General features: G+C 42.9%; 1 protein-coding gene across 1 annotated transcript in view; it reads left to right on the forward strand.

The window, feature by feature from the left end:
- Window positions 1–21,371: 21,371 nt before the first annotated feature.
- The window catches only part of FAM241B (family with sequence similarity 241 member B), a 31,339-nt gene continuing 28,632 nt past the window's right edge, over window positions 21,372–24,078 (forward strand). The window contains exon 1 of the mRNA XM_069242264.1: window positions 21,372–21,461. Within this exon, the coding sequence (XP_069098365.1) occupies window positions 21,372–21,461 (90 nt within the window). The remainder of the gene's footprint in view (window positions 21,462–24,078) is intronic.

Consider the following 24,078-nt stretch of genomic DNA (forward strand, 5'->3'; position numbering starts at 1 on the left):
GGGTGTTGGAGGTGTGGGTTCAAGTGGCCAATGGGATACTAGCCCCAGTGATTAATCTGCCCCTGAGGGGACTACATCCAGGGAGGTGTGTGACCTTTTCTACCCAGAACCCTTTATTTTACCACTCGTCAAAATGAGAGAAGTCACCCTCGGCTGTACGGACTAGCTAGCTCAGGGATTAGGCTAGTCTTTTGGAGGTGTACGCCTCCTGACTACTTAATTTCCCCACCTACACCAGTGCAAATGTGCCTGGGGCAGGGGGATAGCTTTGTCCTCCATTAGGAGTCAGCCTGCTTGCATATCATAGGTGGAGTGGGCTTTGAAGCTCATCCCCATGATGTGGCACTTTACTGGCTATCCTGTCAGGGAAGGAGGTGACACCTCTCGCCCAGGCAGGCGTTCATTTCCGAATCCTGGAAGTGTTCACATCTCCTAACAGGAGGTCAGGCTCTTGTCTTGGCAGCTGCAGTCTGCCACCCCAGGCACAGGTGAGACTGGGGAAACCAGGTGGGCAGACACAGGTGAGACTGGGGCAACCATGAGGGCAGTCTGTAAAGTAGCCACCTGGGTGCATGTCACATTAAATCTGACTTTTGAATAAAGTCAGGTTTAATGAGATAAGCTGTGGGATACCAAGCATGACATATTTCAATGGGGCCATGATGGAGTTGGCAGCCCATGTTAGCCTAAGGCCCCCTGAACACTTATATTATCCCTTAATGGAAAGAGACTACTATATGGACATATAATTAATTTAATATAGTGCACACTGCCTCAAGGGCTTAGAAAGCTTACCTCAGGGTTGACTGGCATATATGAAAAGTAGGGCTTTGACCTTGCCACATATTATGAGGTAAAGTCGAGCTGGAGCAGTTTACACTGTTCTGCAGTCTGTAATTGCAGGCCTGCTGTCATATGTTTACTTGGGTCACTCAGGGTGGCACGAATAGTGATTCAGTCCCTGGTGACTCCTTTAACTTCCATGACCTGGGTATCACTGGTACCTTTTATCATGGACTTATAAGGGGGTTAAAGTCCTTGTCAATTGTGAATACAAGTTCACGTTCATCATATTTAGAAAGAGCACTGATACTGGGGCCTGCTTAGCCAGCTCCTGTGCACTTTCAAAGCCAAAACCATCAATATTGGGACAATAGGTTTGGGGTTTACCATACAAAAAGGGCACTTTCCTCCAATCTCAATTTTCAGTGTGAATGCAGACCGTGAACGTGGGTCCTCACGATCCTTCTGATTTTGGAGTTTCAAGCAGGAGGTGTCAGAAAACTTACCACAAAGATAACTGCCATGTGGCGTCAGCGAAGCCCCCCAACCCCTGGCTGCGAGCTGCACAGAAAAATAAATAAAATGGGGAAGAAATGATTTAATTGCTATTTTATTTTTCACCGATGTACTCACCGCAGTGCCCAGATCCGAGAGACATGTAGGGCATGTCCTCTGCTGCTGACTGGCAGCATGAAGGAATGGAGAAGTGGCTAGCAGCATGCTCCGAAGTGCGTCAGCTGTCTTGCGAAGGCCAGCATGACATGCGCACTTTGAAGCTTTCCATCCCGACCTGTCTTTGACAGATGGGTGGAGAGCAAGAACAGGCCTCCGTGGCCTGAAGGAGCATGCGGCTAACCCGCTCCATCAATTCCTGCTGCTTCTCTCATGCTAGTTAATAACATGAGAGCAGTGTCTGGATTTGTTAGGGGAGCTCCACAGCAGACTTCAGGTTAAAAAAACTGAGGAAGACGTGCAGCAGTGGGTCAATGCCACTTATTGTTTTATTTATTATAAATTTTAGTGTAGTTGTTTTATTTTGGGCATTTGGAGAGTGGGGTTGTTTTATTAAGGGCTTTTGAAGCGAGGAGCTGTTTTATTTTGAACATTTGGAGGGAGGGGGTGTTTCATTTTGTTTTTTGTGAAGTGGTGAAGCTGTTCGCTCACCCCACCACTTTCAAAGGTTACCAGACCACCCTGTGTGGCAGCAAAGCATTTATAGCGAACACACTTTTTGATCCTTCAAAGTCGAGTCTTCCTATCATTGTGAAGCAGAATTCACCAAGTATTGGATTGCTCTCCCACTAATGGGTAATGTGAGCTGGGTTTAGACCATTATGAGTCTGAATAGTTTTACCCTGCTGATGTGTCATTGTAATAGTAATCTTGCTCAGTACGAGACGAGCCGCATGTTCAGACATTTGTTGTATGTGCTTGGTTGAGCAAGCCAATGGGGCGAAGCTATTATCTGTGGGATTAGGACTGAACAACTCTTAAGTCAGAATCCCCCCTAAACCATAATGATAAGTGCAGTGCTGTTGTTCCTTTGTTGGCCAGGGATAGGCGGCTTCTGGACCTGTCCAATGGACTGCTTACTTGGGGACCGAAGCGTGGCTGGAAGGGGGCCACTTTCATCATCCTTAGTGCACCACATGTTCGTGGGGCACCTGCTACAATCTATTAAAAGTCATCCTCTGAGCCAAGTTTTTGTCTCTGTCCATAGGTGCTTGCCCCCCTCTACACCTGAGGGTTCCTCTTCCACCAGGGAGGGACAGGGGGGAAGCGGGAACTTGGGAACGCGAGAGGCAGCCCCCACCATGTGCCACCAGGCATGGGGGCCTCCTCCTCTCCTCTTGCACCGCCGGGTGCAGGGAAGGGTGGGCCACAATCCCTTGCAGGTCGCAGGACGACCAAATGTAATGTAAAATAAACTTATATTGCGCACAGCTACTCAATAGAGTGTTCTGGCGCACAAGCCAAGATCTAGAGCCATACAGTAGATATCACTGCTTAAAGAGCATGTTTTCCGATGTTTCTTAAAAGCAGATAGACTCGTCAAGATTTGTAGTTCTAATGGTAGTTTGTTCCAAGCCATTGCCCCAAGGAAGGCAGCAGATCTACCTCCAGTTCTGGCCTTCCGTACTCTTGAAATCACTGCCAGTGCTTTAATTGCTGATCTCAGGTCGTGAGAAGGATGATGAAAACAAAATCTGGGTCTCTGGTAATCAGCCCCAGACGAATTAAGGGCTGCGTGTGTCAAAACTAGTGATTTAAACAGAATCCTTTTTCTAACTGGCAGCCAAGGCAGCGAACGTAGGTATGGAGAGATATTCACTCACATTGGTAGATGGAAAGGAAGGCGAGCTGCTGCTTTTTTTTATCATCTTAAGTTTCTCCAGAAGATACTGAGGCAAACCTAGATATAGTGCATTGGCATAGTCAAGCCTAGATGTTATAAGGGCCTGGGTGACTGATTTTCTTGCTGCAAAAGTCAAAAGATACAAAAACCTTCTTAGTAATCTCAGAATCCCAAAGCAGGTGCCGGCTACCCCCTTAATTTGAGGCTTAAAAGATAGTTGATCATCAACTTTCACTCCCAGATTTTTAACAGTGCCACTCTGAAGGCTTGGGTGACGATTATTATTTGGCTAGAAAGATAACCAGCAATTGGGAGGCAGATCACCCAACACAAGAATTTCAATCTTCTTGGTGTTTAGTCATCCAGTAGACACAGCCAGTTAAGCACCTTCTAATCTGGCTCATCAGGAGCTCACAGTCCTTCTCACAAGAGAACAGGAGCTGCGTATCGTCAGCATAAGACATGACCATAGCAAGAGAATCACGTTCATCCTCCTCACCCACGCTCACAAAGCACTGCACAACACCAGACCAGAATACCCTAACAGACGACTATCCTTCTACACCCCGACCCCCCAGCTTCGCTCTGCTGACCTTGCCCTCACCACCATTCCACGCATCCACAGAACAACCACCTGCGGCAGATAGTTCTCCCACCTCGCAGCTAAGACATGGAACACTCTTCCTATCCACCTGCGACAAACACAGGACCTGCTAACCTTCAGGTGACACCTCCAGACCGCAGTAGCAGCATCCCCCCCCCCACGTGCCTTGAGACCCTCAAGGGTGAGTAGTGCGCTTCACAAATGCTATGATTGATCTAGAGATTTTGTGAGCTCAGCAAGAGGGGTCAAATATATATTAAAGAGTGTGGGGCTGAAAGGTGCTGAACCCCCACTGACAGATCCCAAGATTCAGATGAAAAAGGCGGAATCCAAATCTGCTGACTGCAACTCTCTAGAAAAGGGACAGCCAATTCGAGGCTTCTCCAGAAATGTCCACTGATGACAGACACTTCATGAGTCTGGCATGGGGATCTGTATCAAAGGTGGCTGATAAGTCCAACATAATCAGCACTGCCCTACCACCTCCATCCGTGTGACAGGTTGTCCATGGGACTGGTTGCTTCAGAAATCTACTGGTCCTGTAAAATAAGGTACTTGTCCATTTGGTGCCATGTAGTGTGGCGACAAATTATGGCAGCAATTTCATATTAGAGCTCTGATAGTAGCCTCTCTGATTATGCCAGGGCTCGTACTATGGTAGGGCTTGAATACTAGCAATTTCTTCATTTTCCCACCTTTCCGCAGATCTACATAATTGGGCGGGAGGTAGCAGTAAGCAATAGTTCCAAGGTTGTAATGTCTTTTTTAGTTTGTGCAAACCTATTAACTTGCATGTTTTAAGGGTTTCCACTGGCTCTTCTCTAATCATTTCCCATACTGAGAAAAGTTGGTCAGAAGTAAAACGTCTTCCAGGGTTGGGAAAAAAGGGTAACTGAACTTGTAAACACTCAACAGATTTATGCATGAGCAAATCTACACCTGCATATTTGCTTGTGGTAAAACACAGTTCCCAAATATTTTCTATGATATGATTTCCTGGTCTACTTCTGTAAATTCTTGTGAATTCATTAAATACGCAAATTTGCACTAATGCAAAAACATGTACCATGAATGCACTTTTATGACATTCTTTAAGAATTGGGCCCCTAAGTAGGTCTGGTGTTAACCAAGACCTTTTGTTTTATTAAAAGTATATCTCTATCCATCTATCAGCTGGCTTCACTGTGACTGATCCTACTTCAGAACCCATTCCTACTCAGCACCTGGATACACTCACACGTGACAAGTTCAATGCTCTACAAATTCATGTTACATTAGATTACAATAATGACAATCTGCTCTTTCATATGAAGCATACCGGCACACGAAGTAGTTTTGTTCAGTGCCAGGAACTTCTGTAGCAATGTGTGTTTAATGCAACCAAATTTTATTTTGTTTTTTACTAATGTCTGTTACAGTGTTGAGAGCCCAGCAGCTCCCACAACAATGTTTTACAAAAGCCATTTCAAAACAGACACACATTGACCAAACCAAAAGACTGACCACCAATGTTGGACCTATTGGCTTTGCTAGTGCTTGTTTATATTCATGTTTCCAATAATCGTGTTGAAACTGGTTACACTGACATTCCATTATGAATATTCTTTGTATGCATAGACATTTTACTAAATGAGGCTTCAAAGAAATGGATTCTAAGTAGTTTAGCAAAACAGTTTTTTCCTAGTTGCTTTTTTTGTGAACATTTTATTTTGAAAATAAAAATTTGCATTTATTCAGAGAGCATTCTGGAAGCATTATACGTAGCCTGATATTTTAAACTTTGCAAACATTTACACATTTTGTTTTACTAGAACCACTGTCAGTAGTGTAGTCCGAGCTTATAACATTTATAAGAACACTCACCCTAATAATAAAGGTTTTGCATTAAAGAACCTTAAATACAATTTCGAACAGCATAGCCATATGGACATATATTATCTCAAATGTAGACAGTTCTGTTACCTACTCTTTAATGTGGTACTGTAAATTGTCAGCCAAAGGGTTTGTGCTGCAGGGGGCTGGGCCTGCTTGTCCTAAGGACAAAATAAACTTGAAAATGTGTTTCCTTGACCCCAAACAATGTCCTGGGCGTCGGCTATAGGAATTCTACACCCCAGTTTTGATATACTTGCTGATCTCCAGAAGCACTGGCTCTGCATAATACCTGGGCCTAAACCCCAACTGACTGGAATTTGCTTATTGAATTCAAGTTCAGTGGAAAGAGCAGAATTCCTTCTCCCCCGTAAAAATTGTCAGGAGGCAGGTAGCTTTCCGAGTGCTTGCCTCAGAGTGCATGGCCACTCTTGTCATCGTAGGTCTGCTGTGGGCCTGAGGCTTCTGGGTGCTGAGTCAGTCTGGGTCATCATGTTGGTGGGTCAGCCAGATGTCAGTGGGCTGTCCTGGGGACTAAATCTGACTTTTGTCCCCCCAGGTTCTGTAACCTACCACTTTGTGGGGGCTCAATGGTCGAGGAAAGGAAAATCCCCATCCAGGGCAGGCCCAAGGGGAGATGGTTTGGTGTGGGCAGGAGGCTTAACCCTCCTTGGCTCCCCTGGCCTGGGCTCCAGTAAGGTGGAAGGTACCCACCAAGGCAGCAACCTCAGCCTCTGGTTTGGTAGTGGTAGTTCTTACCCAGGGTAGGATGGCTGCAGATCATGGAGGACTCTGTTTCTCTTTTACTAGGTCTGGGCCTAGAGCTGAGACCAGCCCTGCATTAAGGCCCAGCTCCCGGCCTCCCCGCGGGGCACTTACCTGGAACATGAGCCCAGAAGAGCTCCGAGCAGCTGTCAGCTGATTCCTGGGCCTAGTCTCGAAGGCAGCGACTGTCTATTTCCCTCGCCACTGAGGAGATACTGCCGGCAGGCCCAGCACAAGGCTCACTGTTTTCCGCTGTGCCCCACTTCTCCCCACAAGAGCAGGGCCTGGCAAAGGGGAAGTGACAGGCCGGGTAAGCTGTCTCACCCTCATCTGGTAGGAAGAGGAGCATGGTGGTGCCCTTAGTCAGATCTCTGGAAGGGCCTAGGCTCCATTCGCTGGCCCTTTCTGCCAGGGCTCTGTGCTCCCCAACAGGGTGGCCTGCTCAAGGACACTGTTTGATCGGGCATACTTAAGCCTATTTGGCAATAGGTTGCTTTGTAGGAAACACCTGACCGTTACTCCCCCTGGTCAGGGCTTCCAAATCACAAAGCCTATGGACAGAATCTTGCAGGGTCAAGGAACCAGCAGACCCGGGTCTGCAAGCCACCAGGGCCCTGGGCTCCCTTCTCTGGCCCTCCACGATGCACAGTGCCCTGGATGAAGTAGGGAGAGAACCTCTGATGGGCACCACATCAGAGCTTTCTGCTGGCTGTGTGTGGAAGCTTCAAACCAGGCTCCGTTCTCCGGTCTGCCACGTCGCAAAGCACCCGGGACGGGGACCCGCAGGCCCCAAGAGGCTTCCTCTGCTGTGCCGGTCCAGGGCTTGGCCCTGGGTTGGGCACTTGGGCTCCGTCCCCTAGCCTGGCAAGTTGCAAAGGGCGTGGTATGGGGTCCTGCGGGCCTCCTCCGGGGGGGGGGGGGTTAGAGAATGGGAAAACGGTGCTGGAGAAGAAAGCATCTGTTTTTTCCCTGCAAATGGCATCAGCAAAGGGTTTGAGGTGCTAAAATCACCATCTTCCCAGCTTTCAGGAACAGGCAGAATCAGAAAACCTAATTTTCAACACAGTTTTGACATTTTACTGGGACGTACCTCATTTTTACTATTTTTTGTGCTTTCAGCTTCCTTTCAGTTAGTTAGTGACAGAAATGGGTGTGAAACCAATGGTGGATCCTGGACAGGTAAACATTTCTGAAAAGTAGACAAAATTCTGACTTTAGCAAAGGATCATTTGTGTAGTTCCTTCAAGATTTTCCTACAGAAAGTAACAGTTGAACTAAAACAATATTGAAATTGAGTTGGAAAAAAGCAGCCGTTTATGACTACGTTTTCTTCCGTAACGTTTTCTACGATAGATTTTTGAAAGCCATATAGTGTTATGTTTGCTGGACCCTTCTTGTTGTGGGGATATATAGGTCTTGTAGGTTCATCAAGAACTCAAGCTACTCAGAGCAAATAAATGAGCTGCACCTTGCAATGGGTTTTCATTGTATACTGGGTATACAGCAATTCATTTGGCAAACTATAAAGAGTGAAAAATAGACATCAAGGAAACCTAAATATTTCCTGAAATGGGCACAAGAAAAGGAGTTTAGAAACAGTGGTTATTTGCACATCTCTGAATTCCGGGGTCCCCATACTAGCATGTGAATGACCTGGCATTTCTCAAAATGACTTCTTTCTTACACACTGCCTTACATTTGTAAGGCAAAAATGTAGAGAAAGACAATTGGCAATAACACTTGTTCTTCTATTCTGTGTTCCTCCAAGGCTCCCACTAAAAATAGTACCTCACTTTCCATTGAAAAATGTAGTGTTTTTTGCAAAGTGACTAGCTGTGGATTTTGGGCTGTAGCTCAGCCGGCCCCTAGGGAAACTTACAAACCTGTACATTTTTGGAAACTAGACTCCTAGGAGAATACAGGATGGGGTGACTTGTGGGGCTGTCACTGGATTCTGTCACCAGAATCCTTTGCAGACCTCAAAATTGGGCTAAAAGGCACTCTTTCCTCACATTTCGTTGCTGCAAAGTTCTGGGCTCTGAGGGGAGCTATAAACTTCTTTCCACCCAGAATTTCCCCAAGTCTCCCAATTATTTTTTTTTTAAAAAGGTTCCTCACTTGTGTGGGTAGGCCTAGTGACCGCGACAGGAAATGCCCCAAAACACAACGTGGACACACTTTTCTAATGAAAATCAGCGCTTTATTTGACAAGTGCATAGCTGTGGATTTTGACCTTTAGCTCAGCCAGCACCTAGGGAAACCTACAAATCTGTACATTTTTTGAAAGTAGACACCTAGGGGAATCCAGGCTTGGGTGACTTGGAGGCTCTCACTGGGTTCTGTCACCCAAAATCCTTTGCTAAGCTCTAAATTGGGCTAAAACAATCTCTTTCCACACATTTTGGTGCTGCAAAGTTCTGGGACCTGAGGGGAGCCACAAACTTCCTTCCACCTAGCAATTCCGTAAGTCTTCTGATAAAAATGGTACCTCACTTATGTGGTAGGCCTAGCACCCGCTACAGGAAGTGCCCCAAAACACAACGTAGACACGTAAAATCTTTCCAGTGAAAACTGGCGTGCTTTTTGCAAAGTGCCTAGCTGTGGATTTTGGGCTCTAGCTCAGCCGCAATGCAGGGAAACCTAGCAAACCTATGCATTTTTTAAAACAAAACTAGGGCCCATATTTATACTTTTTGACGCTAAACTGCGCTAACGCAGTTTAGCGTCAAAAAGTTTTGCGCCGTCTAACGCCATTCTGAAGCGCCATGCGGGCGCCGTATTTATGGAATGGCGTTAGACGGCGCAATCAGACCGGCGCTGCCTGGTTTGCGTGGGAAAAAACCACGTAGACCAGACAGCGCCGGCGTAGGGGGAAAATGGCGCATGGGCGTCTTAAAATGGGGCAAGTCAGGTTACGTCGAAAAAATCGTCTTAACCCGACTTGCGCCATTTTTTAACGACGCCCATCCCCCATCAACATGACTCCTATCATTGTAAAGATAGGAGTCATGCCCCCTTGCCCAATGGCCATGCCCAGGGGACTTCTGTCCCCTGGGCATGGTCATTGGGCATAGTGGCATGTAGGGGGGCACAAATAAGGCCCCCCTATGCCACCAAAAAAAAATATAAAAAATAAAAAATTATACTTACCTGAACTTACCTGAATGTCCCTGGGGTGGGTCCCTCCATCCTTGGGGGTCCTCCTGGGGTGGGCAAGGGTGGCAGGGGGGGTCCCTGGGGGCATGGGAGGGCACCTGTGGGCTCATTTTGAGCCCACAGGCCCCTTAACGCCTGCCCTGAGCAGGCGTTAAAAAGTGGCGCAAATGCGCCGTTTTTAGCCACGCCAACTCCCGGGCGTCTCTTTTGCCCGGGAGTATAAATACCACGTAAAGGCCTGGGAGTCATTTTTTAGACGGGAACGCCTCCCTTGCATATCATTAACGCAAGGAAGGGGTTCACGCTAAAAAATGACGCACATTCCGGGAACTTTGGCGCTATTCGCCTCTAACGCCATAGTATAAATATGGCGTTAGTTGGCGTTAGTTTTGCGTCGAAATTGCGTCAAAAAAAACGACGCAATTTCGGCGCAAACGGAGTATAAATATGGCCCTAGACATCTAGGGGAATCCAGAATGGAGTGACTTGTGGGGCTTTCACCAGGTTCTGTCACCCAGAATCCTTTGCAAGCTTAACAATAAGGCTAAAAAACACTTTTTCTGCACATTTCGGCAATGGAAAGTTCTAGAATCTGAAGGGAGCCTCAAACTTCATTCCACCCAGCATTCTCCCAAGTCTCCCGCTAAAAATGGTACCTCACTTGTGTGGGTAGGCCTAGTGCCCGTGAGAGGAATGAATCACACGACGGTCAGTGTTAGTCCTTACATGAGGGCAACTGTTGTCCCTGGGGTGATCCATTCCTGACACAGGCACTAGGGACAGGCACTCAAGTAGGGTAGCGTTTTTATCAGGACAGGTGGGGAAACACTGGGTGGTAGGAATTTTGTGGATGCCAGCATATTCCTGTAGTTTGTGTGACAGAAATGCAAGAAAAGATAGAGTTTTTATTCAACATTTCAGATTTGCAGGGTATTCTGGATCCTTTGCCCACTTCTCTCAATGGTTTAACAAATATTTAGCAAAAGGTTTCCCCTCGAAATTCAAAAGGGCAATTAGCTGATAATTTTTCAGATCTTGCTTTGAGCCCTTCTTATGGATAGGTTGTACTACTGCTCGTTACCATGCGGAAGGGATCACACCGGTAGCGATTACCTTTAAAAATAGGTGAGACAGAATTGTGCTTCAGAACGTGACGTTAAGTTTAATAAGGAAAATTGGAATACTAATTGGGCCTACATCTTTCGATGGACAGGTCTTATTAATCAAAGTTGTTTCTGCCAACTGTGTCATCTTTAAAGTTGATAAATAAGTTACTCTAGAAATCTGAGTAGTTAGAATATTCAATGTATATAGTTTGTTAATATGGGACTCCCATATGTCGTTCGAGATCGACAAGTCGTTTGTATGTCAATAGGCCCCTGTTACAGTTGGGCCTCTAGTTGACAGAAGTATGCACCCTATCCAAGTAGGGACCACAATCCTAGTCATGGTAATTCAGTCACACCCTAAATTAAACTATACTCAACCTCTGGAAGCCTGGCACAGAGCAGGCAGACTTACCCTAAGAGGCAATGTGTACAATACTTGTGCAACCCACTTGAAATACAGTACCTCAATGAAAACATCTCAAAAAGACTCCAAGCAGATTTAGACAAATGGCGACTATTTCTCTGAGTTAAACAAGACCAAAAAGACAAAAATCCAATCAGTAGAAGTAAAGATATAATTTTTTAAAGATGAAATAGTGCTTACAAGTCACTAACAGTCAACAGGGTTACTTTGGTTGCGAGGGAAGTTCATGCCGACCGCAATGGAGAGTAGACCGGCTGCAGAACCCACGCAGAGTCCACTGAGACAGTACCTTGTATGGAGCAAAGCATTGAGGTCGAGGGCATGATGCATTTGAATTTTCTTTGCAGTCGGCCACTGGTCATCAGTGGGCTTCGTAGAGGCTAGTGCAATGCCTCATTGTGGATCCACGCAGGCTGTGGATCAGATGTCGTCAAGCAACCTCTGCGTCGAAGGAGCGATGCATCTAAATTTTACGCTCAGTTGAGGCGATGCGTCTAGTTTTTGCAGAATTCAGCTGCAGAACCCACTTCTGAGGCCCAGGACTGGAGAGGGACACCTCAGGCAAGGGTAGGACTCACAGATGGCAGGGTTCAGCAGCACCAGAAGAGTTGCAAGCATGTTTTGATGTCCCTGAGACTGCAGGACACTCTGGTTCAGCAGGATGGGTCCAGTCCTTGTACTGTGCATGGCAGAGATCAGCAGGCAACAGCGCAGATCAGCAATACAGAGAAGCAGTTCCTTGGAACAGTCAGTCCAGGCATTGTGGCAATCCTTAAAGCACAGCAGTCTTTACTCCAGCAGAGTTCTTCCCAAGTCCAGTAGTGACCTGACTTCAGGGGGTCAGGGCCCCTGTACCTATACCCAAAAATACCTTTTAAGTGGGGGTGACTTCAGAGCAGCTCTGTGAAGAGCACAGGTCCCCCTTTCATCCCAGACTTGGCTCCATATTATCAGTAGGGGGTAATCAACCCTTTGTGGGGTGATCAGGCCACTACCCCTTGCAATGAAAAGTGAGAGATCTTCCCATTCTCCCTGCCCAGGAAGATTCATCATTGTGCCGATTAATTCAGATGCAGTTGAGTTTCTTTTGTTGTGGCCGTCTGGAGAGGATGCACTAATGTAGCTGTTGCCGAGTTCAGATGTGTATGGGAGATAGGCTGTCATGCACACAGAGCAGTGAGAGCAAGAAATGTCCACTCTCTAAAAGCGGCATTTCTAAAATAGTAATAATAAATTTGACGTTCCAAGTAAAGAGGATTTATCATTACCATTCCAATGATATGAAACATGAGGCAGTTACTCCCTTCTGATCAGGAATTATAGCTTAAAAATATATTAAGGAATAACCAATGCTAGCCTATGAGTGGAAAAGGTCTTACAGCACTGAAAAACGAAATAGGCAATTTGTCACTACCAGAACATGTAAAACATAAAAGAACATGTCCTGCCTTTTACTTATATAGCTCACTGCCCTATGGACTACCTAGTGCGTACCTTAAGACTGACCTGTCTGTAATTAAAGGGGAGCTTAAGGCTTGGCATTAGTTTTAAATGCCAATTCAAAGTGGCAGTAAACTGCACACACAGGCACTGCAGTGACAGGCTTGAGATAGGTTTAAGAGGCTATCTCTGTGGGTGGCCCAATCAGTGCTGCAGGCCCACTAGTAGCATTTAAGATGCTTACTCTGGGTGAATGGTATACCACTTTACAAGGGACTTAGAAATAAATTGAATATGCCAAGCCGGTTTAAACTAATGTTACCATGTTTAGAGATGAGAGCACATGCACTTTAGCACTGGTTAAAAGTGGTAAAGTGTTCAGAGTCCCAAAGGCCCACAAAAAGGTGGCCCGAAAAAGAGGAAGAAGAAGGCAACACGTTTGGGGGTAACCCTGCAAAAAAGGCCAGATCAAACAGCCCCTGATCCGTGCCTGTTTATAGTCCAGAATGCTTTCTTGTTCTGGGTTTTAATTGCATGCGATAACTTCGCCCAAGCTCTCTAATAATTATTTGCCTTTATTCCCATAAGCCTGTTCCTGAGGGTTATCAGAACTAGGTAACTTCATAGTGAGTCTAAAACTTTTGCATTACAGCCTTTTGGCATTCACATTTTCCTGATTAAAGGCATCAGTGACACCTTGACCTTTATACCGCCTGATAGTTTCCATGTTACATGCTTGAGCATACACACACTAATACTTTGCCAAGACTGAATCCAGTCACAGCTGATGGCACCAAAAACATGCATCTGCCTGATTAGTTGGCAGGAGCGAAGGGAGATCTATTTTCAGATTCAGTACTTTGGTCCTAAGTTCTTCATTCCATATGAGCTTTGTCCTGTTTGCCACACATAAGTGATTGCTATTTAGGGCTTTCCCCAATTTAAGGTTGTTGAGTTTGAGTTTGTCATCTTCTGGGGATCATGATCACTTCCATTCCTCTTACTTATTTTATACATATGTCGAAATTGGTATAGAGGATGAAGGTGCATTCAGTGATGGGCCGCAATGTAGATTTCGCTGGCTGATCCTTTGGCACTCTGCATTTAAGTGATCTATAGTCTGAATCAGTTAAAAGATTCTATTTGGTAAAGAGGATCGCTTATGTTTCTCAGACAAATTTACTAGAGAACATCAGATATTATAAGCTGAGACTGGGTCTTTTGTACTTGTATTGTATAGTGCTGGTAGTAAGAGGTTTTGATTGAAACCCCCAGTTATAATAATCAAAAGATGGTTATATTTCTCTAAAAGCGAATCTAACTCCATATGTATTGCCGCATATTTGTGTTTATCCTTTAACAACTCTGGTGGAAAGTAGATGTTCAGAATCAAAAGTTTCCAATTGTTATAATGACTTACCAAAATTGTGAAAATATAGTTGGCGTTTAAATTTAGCTTATTACTCTCCAAGTTGAGTTTATTGTTGATCGTAGTCAACACACCTCCACTAGGCCTTCCCATAACTACTCTTCTTGCCAGTATTTTGTGGATAGAAAGATTTGGGAAGGAATAATGTGAGAGGACAACCAGGTATTTTGTAAACATATTATATGATGATCTGTCAAAAAAAGAATTAAAGTTTTCTCCAGTAGATTTAGATGCCTAGCTAGACCTGCTATATTCCATGAAATTAAGGATAGTTATCCAAGAGAGTTGAACATTTCCTTAGTAACAATAGGTACACTAATTCATGAGTGGGATTAACAAAGATTTTTTTACCAAAATGCTTGCATGAAAGAAGTATTGAGAATTCAAATGGTAGTTGCACATTTGTTGTAATCTTTAGATAAATTAATGGTATGTATAAGTCAGGGAATTTGAAGTTTGGAACTGATTGTTCCAAAGGTATTGAATTTGCTGGGTGTTGACCACTTAGCCTCAGTACATAAGGGTATTTAGGTTTTTCAACTTGTGCAACTAAAATGCCCCAATAAGCAAGATCTTGACAAGCCCAGATTTTCTGAACAATAGTGTTCCCTCCCCATGTCGTCCCAGTGGTTTTTCTACCTCCTTTAGTCTGTTGGTTTTGAAAAAAGCACACCTTTGATCAGCTTGATGAATTGACTTCCATTCTCATCAAAATAATTTAATAACTTGATTATATTGGGACTGTTGAGTACTAAAGTAACTCTCTGATTTATTCAATGGAATTAAATCAAATTTGTTTATATCGAAATGAGACCATTGTGAGACATATTTGCTTGTGCTATTCGATATGGCTCAGCCACCTATGGTTATGGGGGACCCCTGCATCATGTCTACCTGCCCCTCGTTCCCTCTGTATTTGATTTTCCATATTATTATTTATTGGTAAATTGATGTTGCTCGAGGCAGCTGTTGTTTTTGGAAAAAGATGTAGTAACTGCCTGTTCAGCATCTTGATGGACCTGATTCAAATTGATTGGGCCTTCTGGGACAGGGTTGGGAATTGTTAAGGTTTTTGCTATTAAAGTGATTCCAACCATTATATTTTTTAATACTGCTGACTCTGGTGCCTGAAGTCATAACAAGAGGCTTCCATTTTTTCAACTGATCGTTTAAAAACTGGCGCTCCAAATTTCACTTTGTCACTATGCGTTAGATGATGGTTTGTTGATAATGTAGATGTAGCATTTGAGATGACTGAGGTGGAAATTACTATATATGTGGACATTGCAGCATCTATATTTTTAAAAGGTGAAGATTAAGTGGTTGCCTTAGGAGAATGAGATGTAGTATTAGAAGTTGTGTTGATGAAAATATGGTAATTATCTAACATTGTTGGAGAATTTTGTTTAGCAGATTCCTTATTTAAACATGTGTTCTTAAGTTGTTTTAATTTCTTCATTCAGCGCTTGCCTATACATGGGACACAATTGTCACAGTTACATTCATTCTCTGGTAATTTCTTAGTTAAACTTTGTTGTTCGTGCAGACAAAGGATCAGGTGATTTGGTTCCTTGTGTTGTGTATTTAACCAGTTGCTTTTTCATACTGATCATTCCATTGGATAATAATATTCTTTGCGCCACTATCACCAATGTAATCTGAGATGGTATTAATTGATGCATCTGCTTTGTGTGTATATGTTACTAGTGTCTGAATCTTCATTGAAAGTAACTGTAGCAGGTCTACTATGTCATGTAGGATATTTAAGTTGTTTGAAGCAGATATCAGATCATTAAGGATTTGTTTAATTGCAGAAATCTGAATTGCATTGGGATTTAAGCAAAGTTCATTCCTTATTATTTGATTTAATAGTTCAGATAATAGTGATGATTGATTGGATAATATTTCTGACATTCGTGCCGGAGTACTATTAATAGCCCCCATTGCTGCTAATACAGCATAAGTGGGGGAAGTAAACTCCTCTGTTGAATTTTTAGATTCAGTATTTGACCTATTTATGAGTGGAGATTTATTATTTGCATCCACATTAGTTGGTGATGGAATGGGTTGATATATATCCCTCAGGTGTTTTAAAGTCTGTAATTGATCCGAAAGTAATGAATCATCTAAAAAATTAGACGAAATTTCAGTGTGGTCATGATCAATTCCTGATCCCAGAGTATCTCCTAAATCATCACGCATAGAGATTGTCTTATTCCAAATTCCCTAAATCTCCAGGGGAATTTTCAGGCCAATCAAGGGCATCTGGGATGATACAATCTCTTGTGTTTGTATGAGAAGGAAGTATAGATATCTCTACTATGGTAGTTATTACATGCTGTTTTTATTAATAACTCCTGTTTCACATTCATGTATCATGTAGGTCACCCCTGGATACACATGGGAGTGGCCTAAGATGGTATTAGGAAGTGATTCGCTGTCCGATGTTCTGTCTACCTTCTTTAGACATTCTTGGATAGATTGTTGCATTGTACCAGGTTTTATAGCTGTTGGTATGATCTTTATGGACTTTAAAGTTCCTTTTTTTCTTCTGTTTCCTTCTGTGTGACCCCAGCCCTGCAGGAGCAGGTGTGTATAAATTAAAGGTCCATTTGAGCCACCTTGCCTCAACATAGTACAATCTAATGTATTCTCATCTGGAGACAGCAATTTTTATGTTCAAATTTAATACCATGAGAAGTTGTCTTAATAGCAGGGAGGACTGGGATTGATTTATCATTGTATAACGGGGTTTATTCTCTTGTGTGAAGAGGACACTAGACAGTTTTTACTAAGAACGAGCGAGTCTTGCCACTTCAGTATTGTGTCTAGGGTTATTCCATGTTTTTGTATCATGGACCGCGTTTGACAGTGGTAGCAGGAGCAAATAGAGGTGGACAATCTTTATAATTATTTTCATTTTTTCACAGTTTTTTCGCCGTTTTGCTGTGCTGGGGTTACCATCTACGGACAGTAGACCCCTAAAAGTAGATGTTAACAGGGCAGTCGTTCAAAGATGGTGCAGGCTGGGTACATTCAAGCAGTGTTACAGTGTGAGATGTGATCTTACTAGTAGCGTTGACTGGGATCGATTCATCAGTGTGTAAGGAGGTCTACACACTTGTGTGAAGTGGACAATGGACAGTTTTCACAGAGAATAAGCAAGAATGTGCCACTTGAAAATGGCGTCTGTTGTTTTGCGTTATGCAGTGTTTTTGTATTGTGTACCACTTTTGACTTGGGTAGCAGGAGCTAGTAGAAGTGGACAATCTTTATAATTATTTTAATGTTTTCACTTTCATTTTTTGGCTGGGCTGGGGCTACCCTCTTGGGACAGTAGACCCCTTCATCAGATTATCAGGAAAGGGGTTTCAAGAACAGTCATTCAGAGATTGCAGAGCCTGATCTGGTCGAGCAGTGTTAAAGAGTATACATCTCATGTTGATTGGTGGGCGGATTGAGAGTATACAGGTGATTCGGGTTTTGATAATGATTGCCCATATTTGAATTGCACGCAGCTACCTGCTGACTCTTGCATGTTGGCAGCCATCGAAACTGTCACGAGGCAAGTTAGCTTGAAAGTGAGTGTTGTGATCGTCAGAAGAGGATCAGATTATTATTGGGAGCACAAAGTGAGTTGTTAGAGTCATGTCAACAGACCTTTTGGATAAAGAAGTTGCTATAAAAAGAGACATTGCAGAATGGTTATTTGGTACCCTTATATTGCAGACTGAGGCGAGCTGGTCTTTTATTGGAAGTCCAGGGATTACGATCATCGAGTCAGGGATCCTCTAGACTCACTGATAAGAACTATGAGCTATATGTGGGAGGTTTTGTTACTTGGTAGGAGCTGCCGAGAATGAATGTCCTTCAGGAACCTTCTGGTGCTGACTTCCCAAACAGGGAAATTTGTGGCAAAGGACTTCTATGACTGAAAGAGGATCTTGATACCTGATACGAATACTGGTATAAATTATAAAAAGAAAAGTTGAGAATTAACTATACCTGTTGGTTTATCAGACAATTACGGTGAGGAACGTTGGCTCATTTGGGTCTCTCCTTGCCTGCTGTGTAAAATGGAATGTATTCCTCAGGTGCCTTATCCAACAAACCTATAAGACTGTTCTTTCTGTTCTTGTGAGGAGGTGATCAATGGGCCCATGTGACATTACCATTAGGTGAGTTTGGACGATGTCATATACCTGAATTTTAATGTATTCCGTGATTTTAAGGGATTCTAGGATTGAATGTAAGAATGTATGTGTGTGAAATGGCATTGGTGGATGGACTGCATGTATCCATAGTTTCCTCATGTGAATGCCATGGTGATTGGGAGGTGCATGCAGTTTTAAATGTTCATGGTGTCTTGTTATGTAATGAAAATTGTTTCATGTTTGTTGTCTGATGTTAATATTATGTTGCCCTTGTTAATAGATGTTATAAAAACTCTGTGGGAGACAAAACTCTGTTTGGTTGTCCTGAAGAAGGTGGTTTTTAATAAATAAATCCACTGAAACATGTTGACATGGTGAAATGCAGAATCTGCTGTACATGGGATGGCTTTAATATGAGAAATTGATATAATCACGGATCCCTGATGATACTTTTTTGATAGATCCGTTGCTTTGTCTTATTCGTTCCACTTTGTTTTGATCATGTTTTATCATTTTTATTCCTCATTATTAATTTTGGTGTTTATACATGTTTTTTAACTCAATTGTGATAATTGATTGTTGTATATAAAAGAAGAGACATATTTATAAATAATCTATATAGATTATTATGGATGTTTAGTAAAGACATATGTATTCTTTAAATCGTTGTGGCACTCATGGGTAGAATGTGGTTCTGAATAGTTTGTTTATGTGAGAATATTGGTGTTGTGTGTGATTCTGTGATATTGTTCCCAAGGGTAATTTTGTGATACTTACTGTCTCATCAGAAGATGCTTTCTTTCCAGGTAATGCGGCCACTTCCTGATTGCGAGTAGACTTCTTGCAGTTTCTAGAGGACTGTGTTTTCATCATAGGCGCTTCCTCAAGAGAGAGCATTAATCCAAGTGTGTGGACTTCATTTAAAATCTAAATATTTTGGTACTTTTGAATTTTGAAGAACATCAGGAAGATCCATATGAAAAGATCAAGACGTTAAGAAAATAAAACCGAGATAATAAACTCAATCGGACTGAATTTATCGCTCATTATTCTTCGGAACAAATATTTGCAAAGCAGCACATTTCCTTTTTAAAAAAAAAAAAAAATCCTCATTTTCATATTGTTCTCAAAATGTGCATCTAACAATGTATTTAAGATATCCATTCAGTGTTGTTCCTTCAGCAAAAATGTGGTTGACTATAGATTAAGTATCAATTGGGTTTTTGATTGTTGAAGTTAAAAAAATAAAAACTCCAGCTGTAGCGATAACATCCTTGTGTTCTAGAATTAACAATTTTCAGTTTCTTTATGTCCATTTTCTTTAAAATACCCTGCCAAGCATGCCTCATTTTGTGTTTTTTATATAAGAAAAATGATCACTTCCCAGTTAATTTAACTTTTTGCTCTAAAGTCCCTTAGATATATAATAAGCAATCAACTGTTTTCCCTTTGTAATTTGAATGGCATTGTAAATGCACCAACCTCCAATTGTATTATTTGTGGATATATATTTTTATAAATAGTGACTTGTGATGCAAATATTGCAGCTAAAATGGCCCTTCTATTACTAATAGTGGCTGGATTTGGTTCTTGAAAAGATTTTAAACTCTGATACTTCAATATTTAAATATAGGGGTGTTCAAGGATGCTGCTTTTTTTTCATTCAGTTTGTGTCTTTTGGCCAATGTGCCTATTTAATTGAAGGATCAAAAATAGGTGAAGAGATGTTTACTATAGACAAAAAATTGGCGTTTTATAGGCGAGAAAGATGTTTTTCTGAGTTAGTAAAAATTATTGGTAGCTTCTTGTGGTTTTATCTATATTTATATAAACTCATGCAATAAACTTAAAAAGTAAAAAGGATAATGAAAAATCCAACTAAGTTAATTGTTGAAATGAGAGCTTAGGTTTCCAAAGATGCCTATTGACAAGTGACATGCTCCTTAGGCATTCCATTCCCATGTTTGGTATGTGTTTAGATGAACTTGGCAGTATGCATGTAAGATATGAATGTAGACACTGAGGGGCATATTTATACTCTGTTTGCGCCGGAATTGCGTCGCTTTTTTTGACGCAATTCCGACGCAAAACTAACTCCATATTTATACTTTGGCGTTAGACGCGTCTAGCGCCAAAGTCCATGGAGTTTGCGTAATTTTTTAGCGTGGACACCTACTTTGTGTTAATGATATGCAAGGTAGGCGTTCCGTTTAAAAAATTGACTCCGAGGCATGTGCGCCGTATTTACACTCCCGGGCAAAATTCACGCCCGAGAGTGGGCGGGTCAAAAAAAATGACGTACGCCCGCTTTTGCGCCGTTTTTTAGCGCCTGCTCAGGGCAGGCGTTAACGGACCTGTGGGCTCGGAAGGAGCCCAGAGGTGCCCTCCCATGCCCCCAGGGACCCCCCCCTGTCACCCTTGCCCACCTCAGGAGGACGCCTAAGGATGGAGGGACCCATCCCAGGGACATTTAGGTAAGTTCAGGTAAGTGTTTTTTTTAAAAAAAATTTGTGGCATAGGGGGGCCTGATTTGGGCCCCCCTACATGCCACTATGCCCAATGACCAGGCCCAGGAGACAGAAGTCCCCTGGGCATGGCCATTGGGCAAGGGGGCATGACTCCTGTCTTTGCTAAGACAGGAGTCATTTCTATGGGGGTTGGGAGTCGAAAAAAATGGCGCAAATCGGGTTGAGGCAAAAAATTTGCCTCAGCCTGACTTGCCCCATTTTTTGGCGCCCAAGCTCCATATCCCCCTACGCCGGCGCTGCCTGGTGTACGTCGTTTTTTTTCATGCACACCAGGCAGCGCCGGCGGCTAACGCCGACTAACGTCATTGAATAAATACGGCGCCCGCATGGCGCTTCAGAATGGCGTTAGCCGGCGCTAATTTTTTTGGCGCAAAACTGTGTTAGCGCAGTTTTGCGTCAAAAAGTATAAATATGGCCCCAATTGTCATCCTTATGGATTAAAATACTTGAGTGACTCATTTTACCTCAAGAGAAGCAATTGTACTAAATTATGATTAGGTTACCAAAAGATGACGATTGAGGAGGACATTTTAATTTGTACTCTTTATTGCCTAGAGCTAATACCATGGGAAGGGATTTGAGACAAATTACTGAGTAATAACTGAATAATTAGCTTCCTTCATGGTCCCAATGTTTTTTGGGTAATGAAAAAGAAAGCGCAGATGTTTCGATTAACATTATGAGACGCCATCACATTCATTGATCTTTGTGTTTTATTGCAGGTTTGAAGCCAAGTATTGCACATTGGACAATGGTGCACATTTTAGCCAATGGAGAGATTGTACAAGATGATGACCCTCGTGTCAGGACCAACACTCAGCACAGGAACACTCCTCCTCAGGTAAATATCCTGTTAAAGCTGTGTGAGAGAAGAGGCTCTAAAAGTAGGAAATTCTATTCACCGCCTGAGGTGGAAGACTGAAAATATGAACACCTGCATAAATCATGAATATTTTTTTTGCCAGTTTTCATCTTCTTTTAACGTGTGAAGAAGACTCATATGTTTATAACTGGAGGAAAGCATGGAATTACATCCCGTCCTAAATTTGTTCCCAGACTTAGATGTTGCCTGTACTGTTCATGTGGACTTGAACATTAAATAAATTTACATTTCTTAACTAAAGGTCACCAGTTTATTAGCATTATTTGTTTTCATGTTTTAACAGTAACTACTTTGATACCCACAGAAATGTGAGTTTTTTGTTGCAAGGGTAAACTGAGCAGTATTAATGGGTGCTGTTCCACATATGTGGGAACTATGGTAAACAACTATTTATGCAATAGGAAGCTATGCCTTCCTTTTGTTGCAATCCTGTTAAAAAAATGAAAGAATAATTAATCTACAAATCAAAATTGATGTAGTAAAGGGGAGATCCTTAGATGTAACTACTCAGATGTTTCGGATGCCTCTGTACTTCAACTGGGGAAGAATGGCTACAAAATAGAATTTGCCACTCTCCCAGTGGAATTTCACCTCCGAACACCTGCAACACAGAAAAACTCCAGGCTTTGAGGGATAAGATTCAAGATCTTCTTGCAAAAGGAGCCATCATTCCAGTACCAGAGAGGGAAATGGGGCACATATGTTACTTTATTTTGTTATGCATCTAGAAATGCTAAGAAGACTTTCAGCCCGTCCTGGCTCTACAATCTATGAAGCAATTCAGAAATTCAAGATGGTGTCTCCAAAATATCCTACCCTTTATCTCCCCTGAAATGTACTTGTCTTCCATAAAATTGTTGGATGCATACTTGCTTATTCCCGTGCTCCCTTCTTCTCAGTGTTCTCTTATGTACTGTGTCTTTGGACTCCATTTTCAAGTCTGTGTGCTTCCTTTTAGTCTTTCTTCAGCATCTAGAGTATTCAATAAAACCAATGCATATTTGGTAGGCACCCTGCACTCCTTGAGAATGCTGGTTTTCCCTTAATTAGATGATTGGCTGATTGCAGCCTCTTCTTTTTCCAAGAGTCTGCAAGCTGTCAACTTGGTGTGCCACAGTCTTCAGACTCATGATTTACTACTGAATATCAAAACGTCTCAACTTCTGCACTCTTGTGAGCTGCAGTTCATCAGGGTGTTGTTCATCACCAGTCTGTGATAGGTATTCCTCCCTCTGGCACACCAGCAAAAACTGTTTCTCAACTCAGAGCATTGTTATCTTGTCAGGAAGCCCTGGCAAGAGTCTGCTTTGAAGGTTCAGGGAAACATGGCGGCATCATTGTTCCTAGTGCCATTGGCATGTCTCCATCGTTATAATTTAGTGCATCACCGCCTCTCCCTTTGAAAACTGGTATGCCAGAACTATTAGATTCAAATTACAGGCTCCTTTCCATAGTCCAGATGTTGCACCGGTCGTTAACAGTTTCAGACTTGTACAAAGGAGGGTGGGGGTCCCATTCTTCCCCCTTCCATTAACAATCACCATGAATGTAAGCAGCCACAGGTGGGGAACAGTAATGGAGAACCTTACGGCAGAGGGCCTCTGGTCAAAACTGAAACCATAAATTCTTCTTATTGGAAAGGAACTAGCCACGATTCACAACACTCTTCTATTTTTTGCTCCTCAGATCTTCAACACATCAGTTAAGACCAAAACAGACAACCAGGTGACAGGCTTATCTGAACCATCTCTGAGGGGGACCCGTGTTCCTCAGTTGGCTTCCTAAGTGGAGCAGATTGGGAGCTGGGAGGAAAATAGCCTTCTCTCCCTGATAGCGATCTGTCTTCCGGAGGTGAGGGGGCAGGGGTAAGAATGTGCATGCAGACTTGTTGAGTCAAGCTTTTCCCTTATTGATCTCGCTTTGTACCCAGTTGTTCCAGCAGATCATAGTTTGGTTCAGAACTCTGTGGCTAAACCTCTTTGCCTCTGCTCCAAATGACCTTTTGCCAAACTTGTGCTCCCTTCTTCTATGCTAGGAGCTGTGGGGGTCAGATGTGATGAGCTTCAATTGGTCCAGCTTTCTGTTGTATGCATTTCCTCTCATAAACAAGGAAGATCACAGGAGAGAAAGCGGAAGCATTCCTGATGGTTCCTTATTGGAAACACCAACCCTCGTTTCCATGGTTACTCTATCTGGCCTATGTACCTCTATGGATTTTTCTCATCTCTTCTTAGATATCTGATCCTTCCGATGGACTTCCTTAAGGGTCTGTCTCTTGGGGTCTGCAGATTGAGAGGCAGAGCAGGCCTAGAAAAATCATAAAAATTAATAAATCTAGTTTGTTTTACATTTATGGTTAAGCTGTTTATATTCTGTGGAATTCTAGGCTACTTTCCCCTTGCAGTGACCTTTATCATTATTATTGCATTTATTACCCTGGTCATGAGGGTTAGCGGGCAATTGCCTCATTGTATTACTTACTAAAGTGCAGTCAGTGGACTGCGAAGGCACCCTCTGGGAGATTAAAAGAGATACCTTTTGTAACCCTTGGGTACTATTCAATACTGTATATCGC

Source organism: Pleurodeles waltl, chromosome 6 (genome assembly GCF_031143425.1).
Source record: "Pleurodeles waltl isolate 20211129_DDA chromosome 6, aPleWal1.hap1.20221129, whole genome shotgun sequence".
In the NCBI taxonomy this organism is placed as follows: Eukaryota; Metazoa; Chordata; class Amphibia; order Caudata; family Salamandridae; genus Pleurodeles; species Pleurodeles waltl.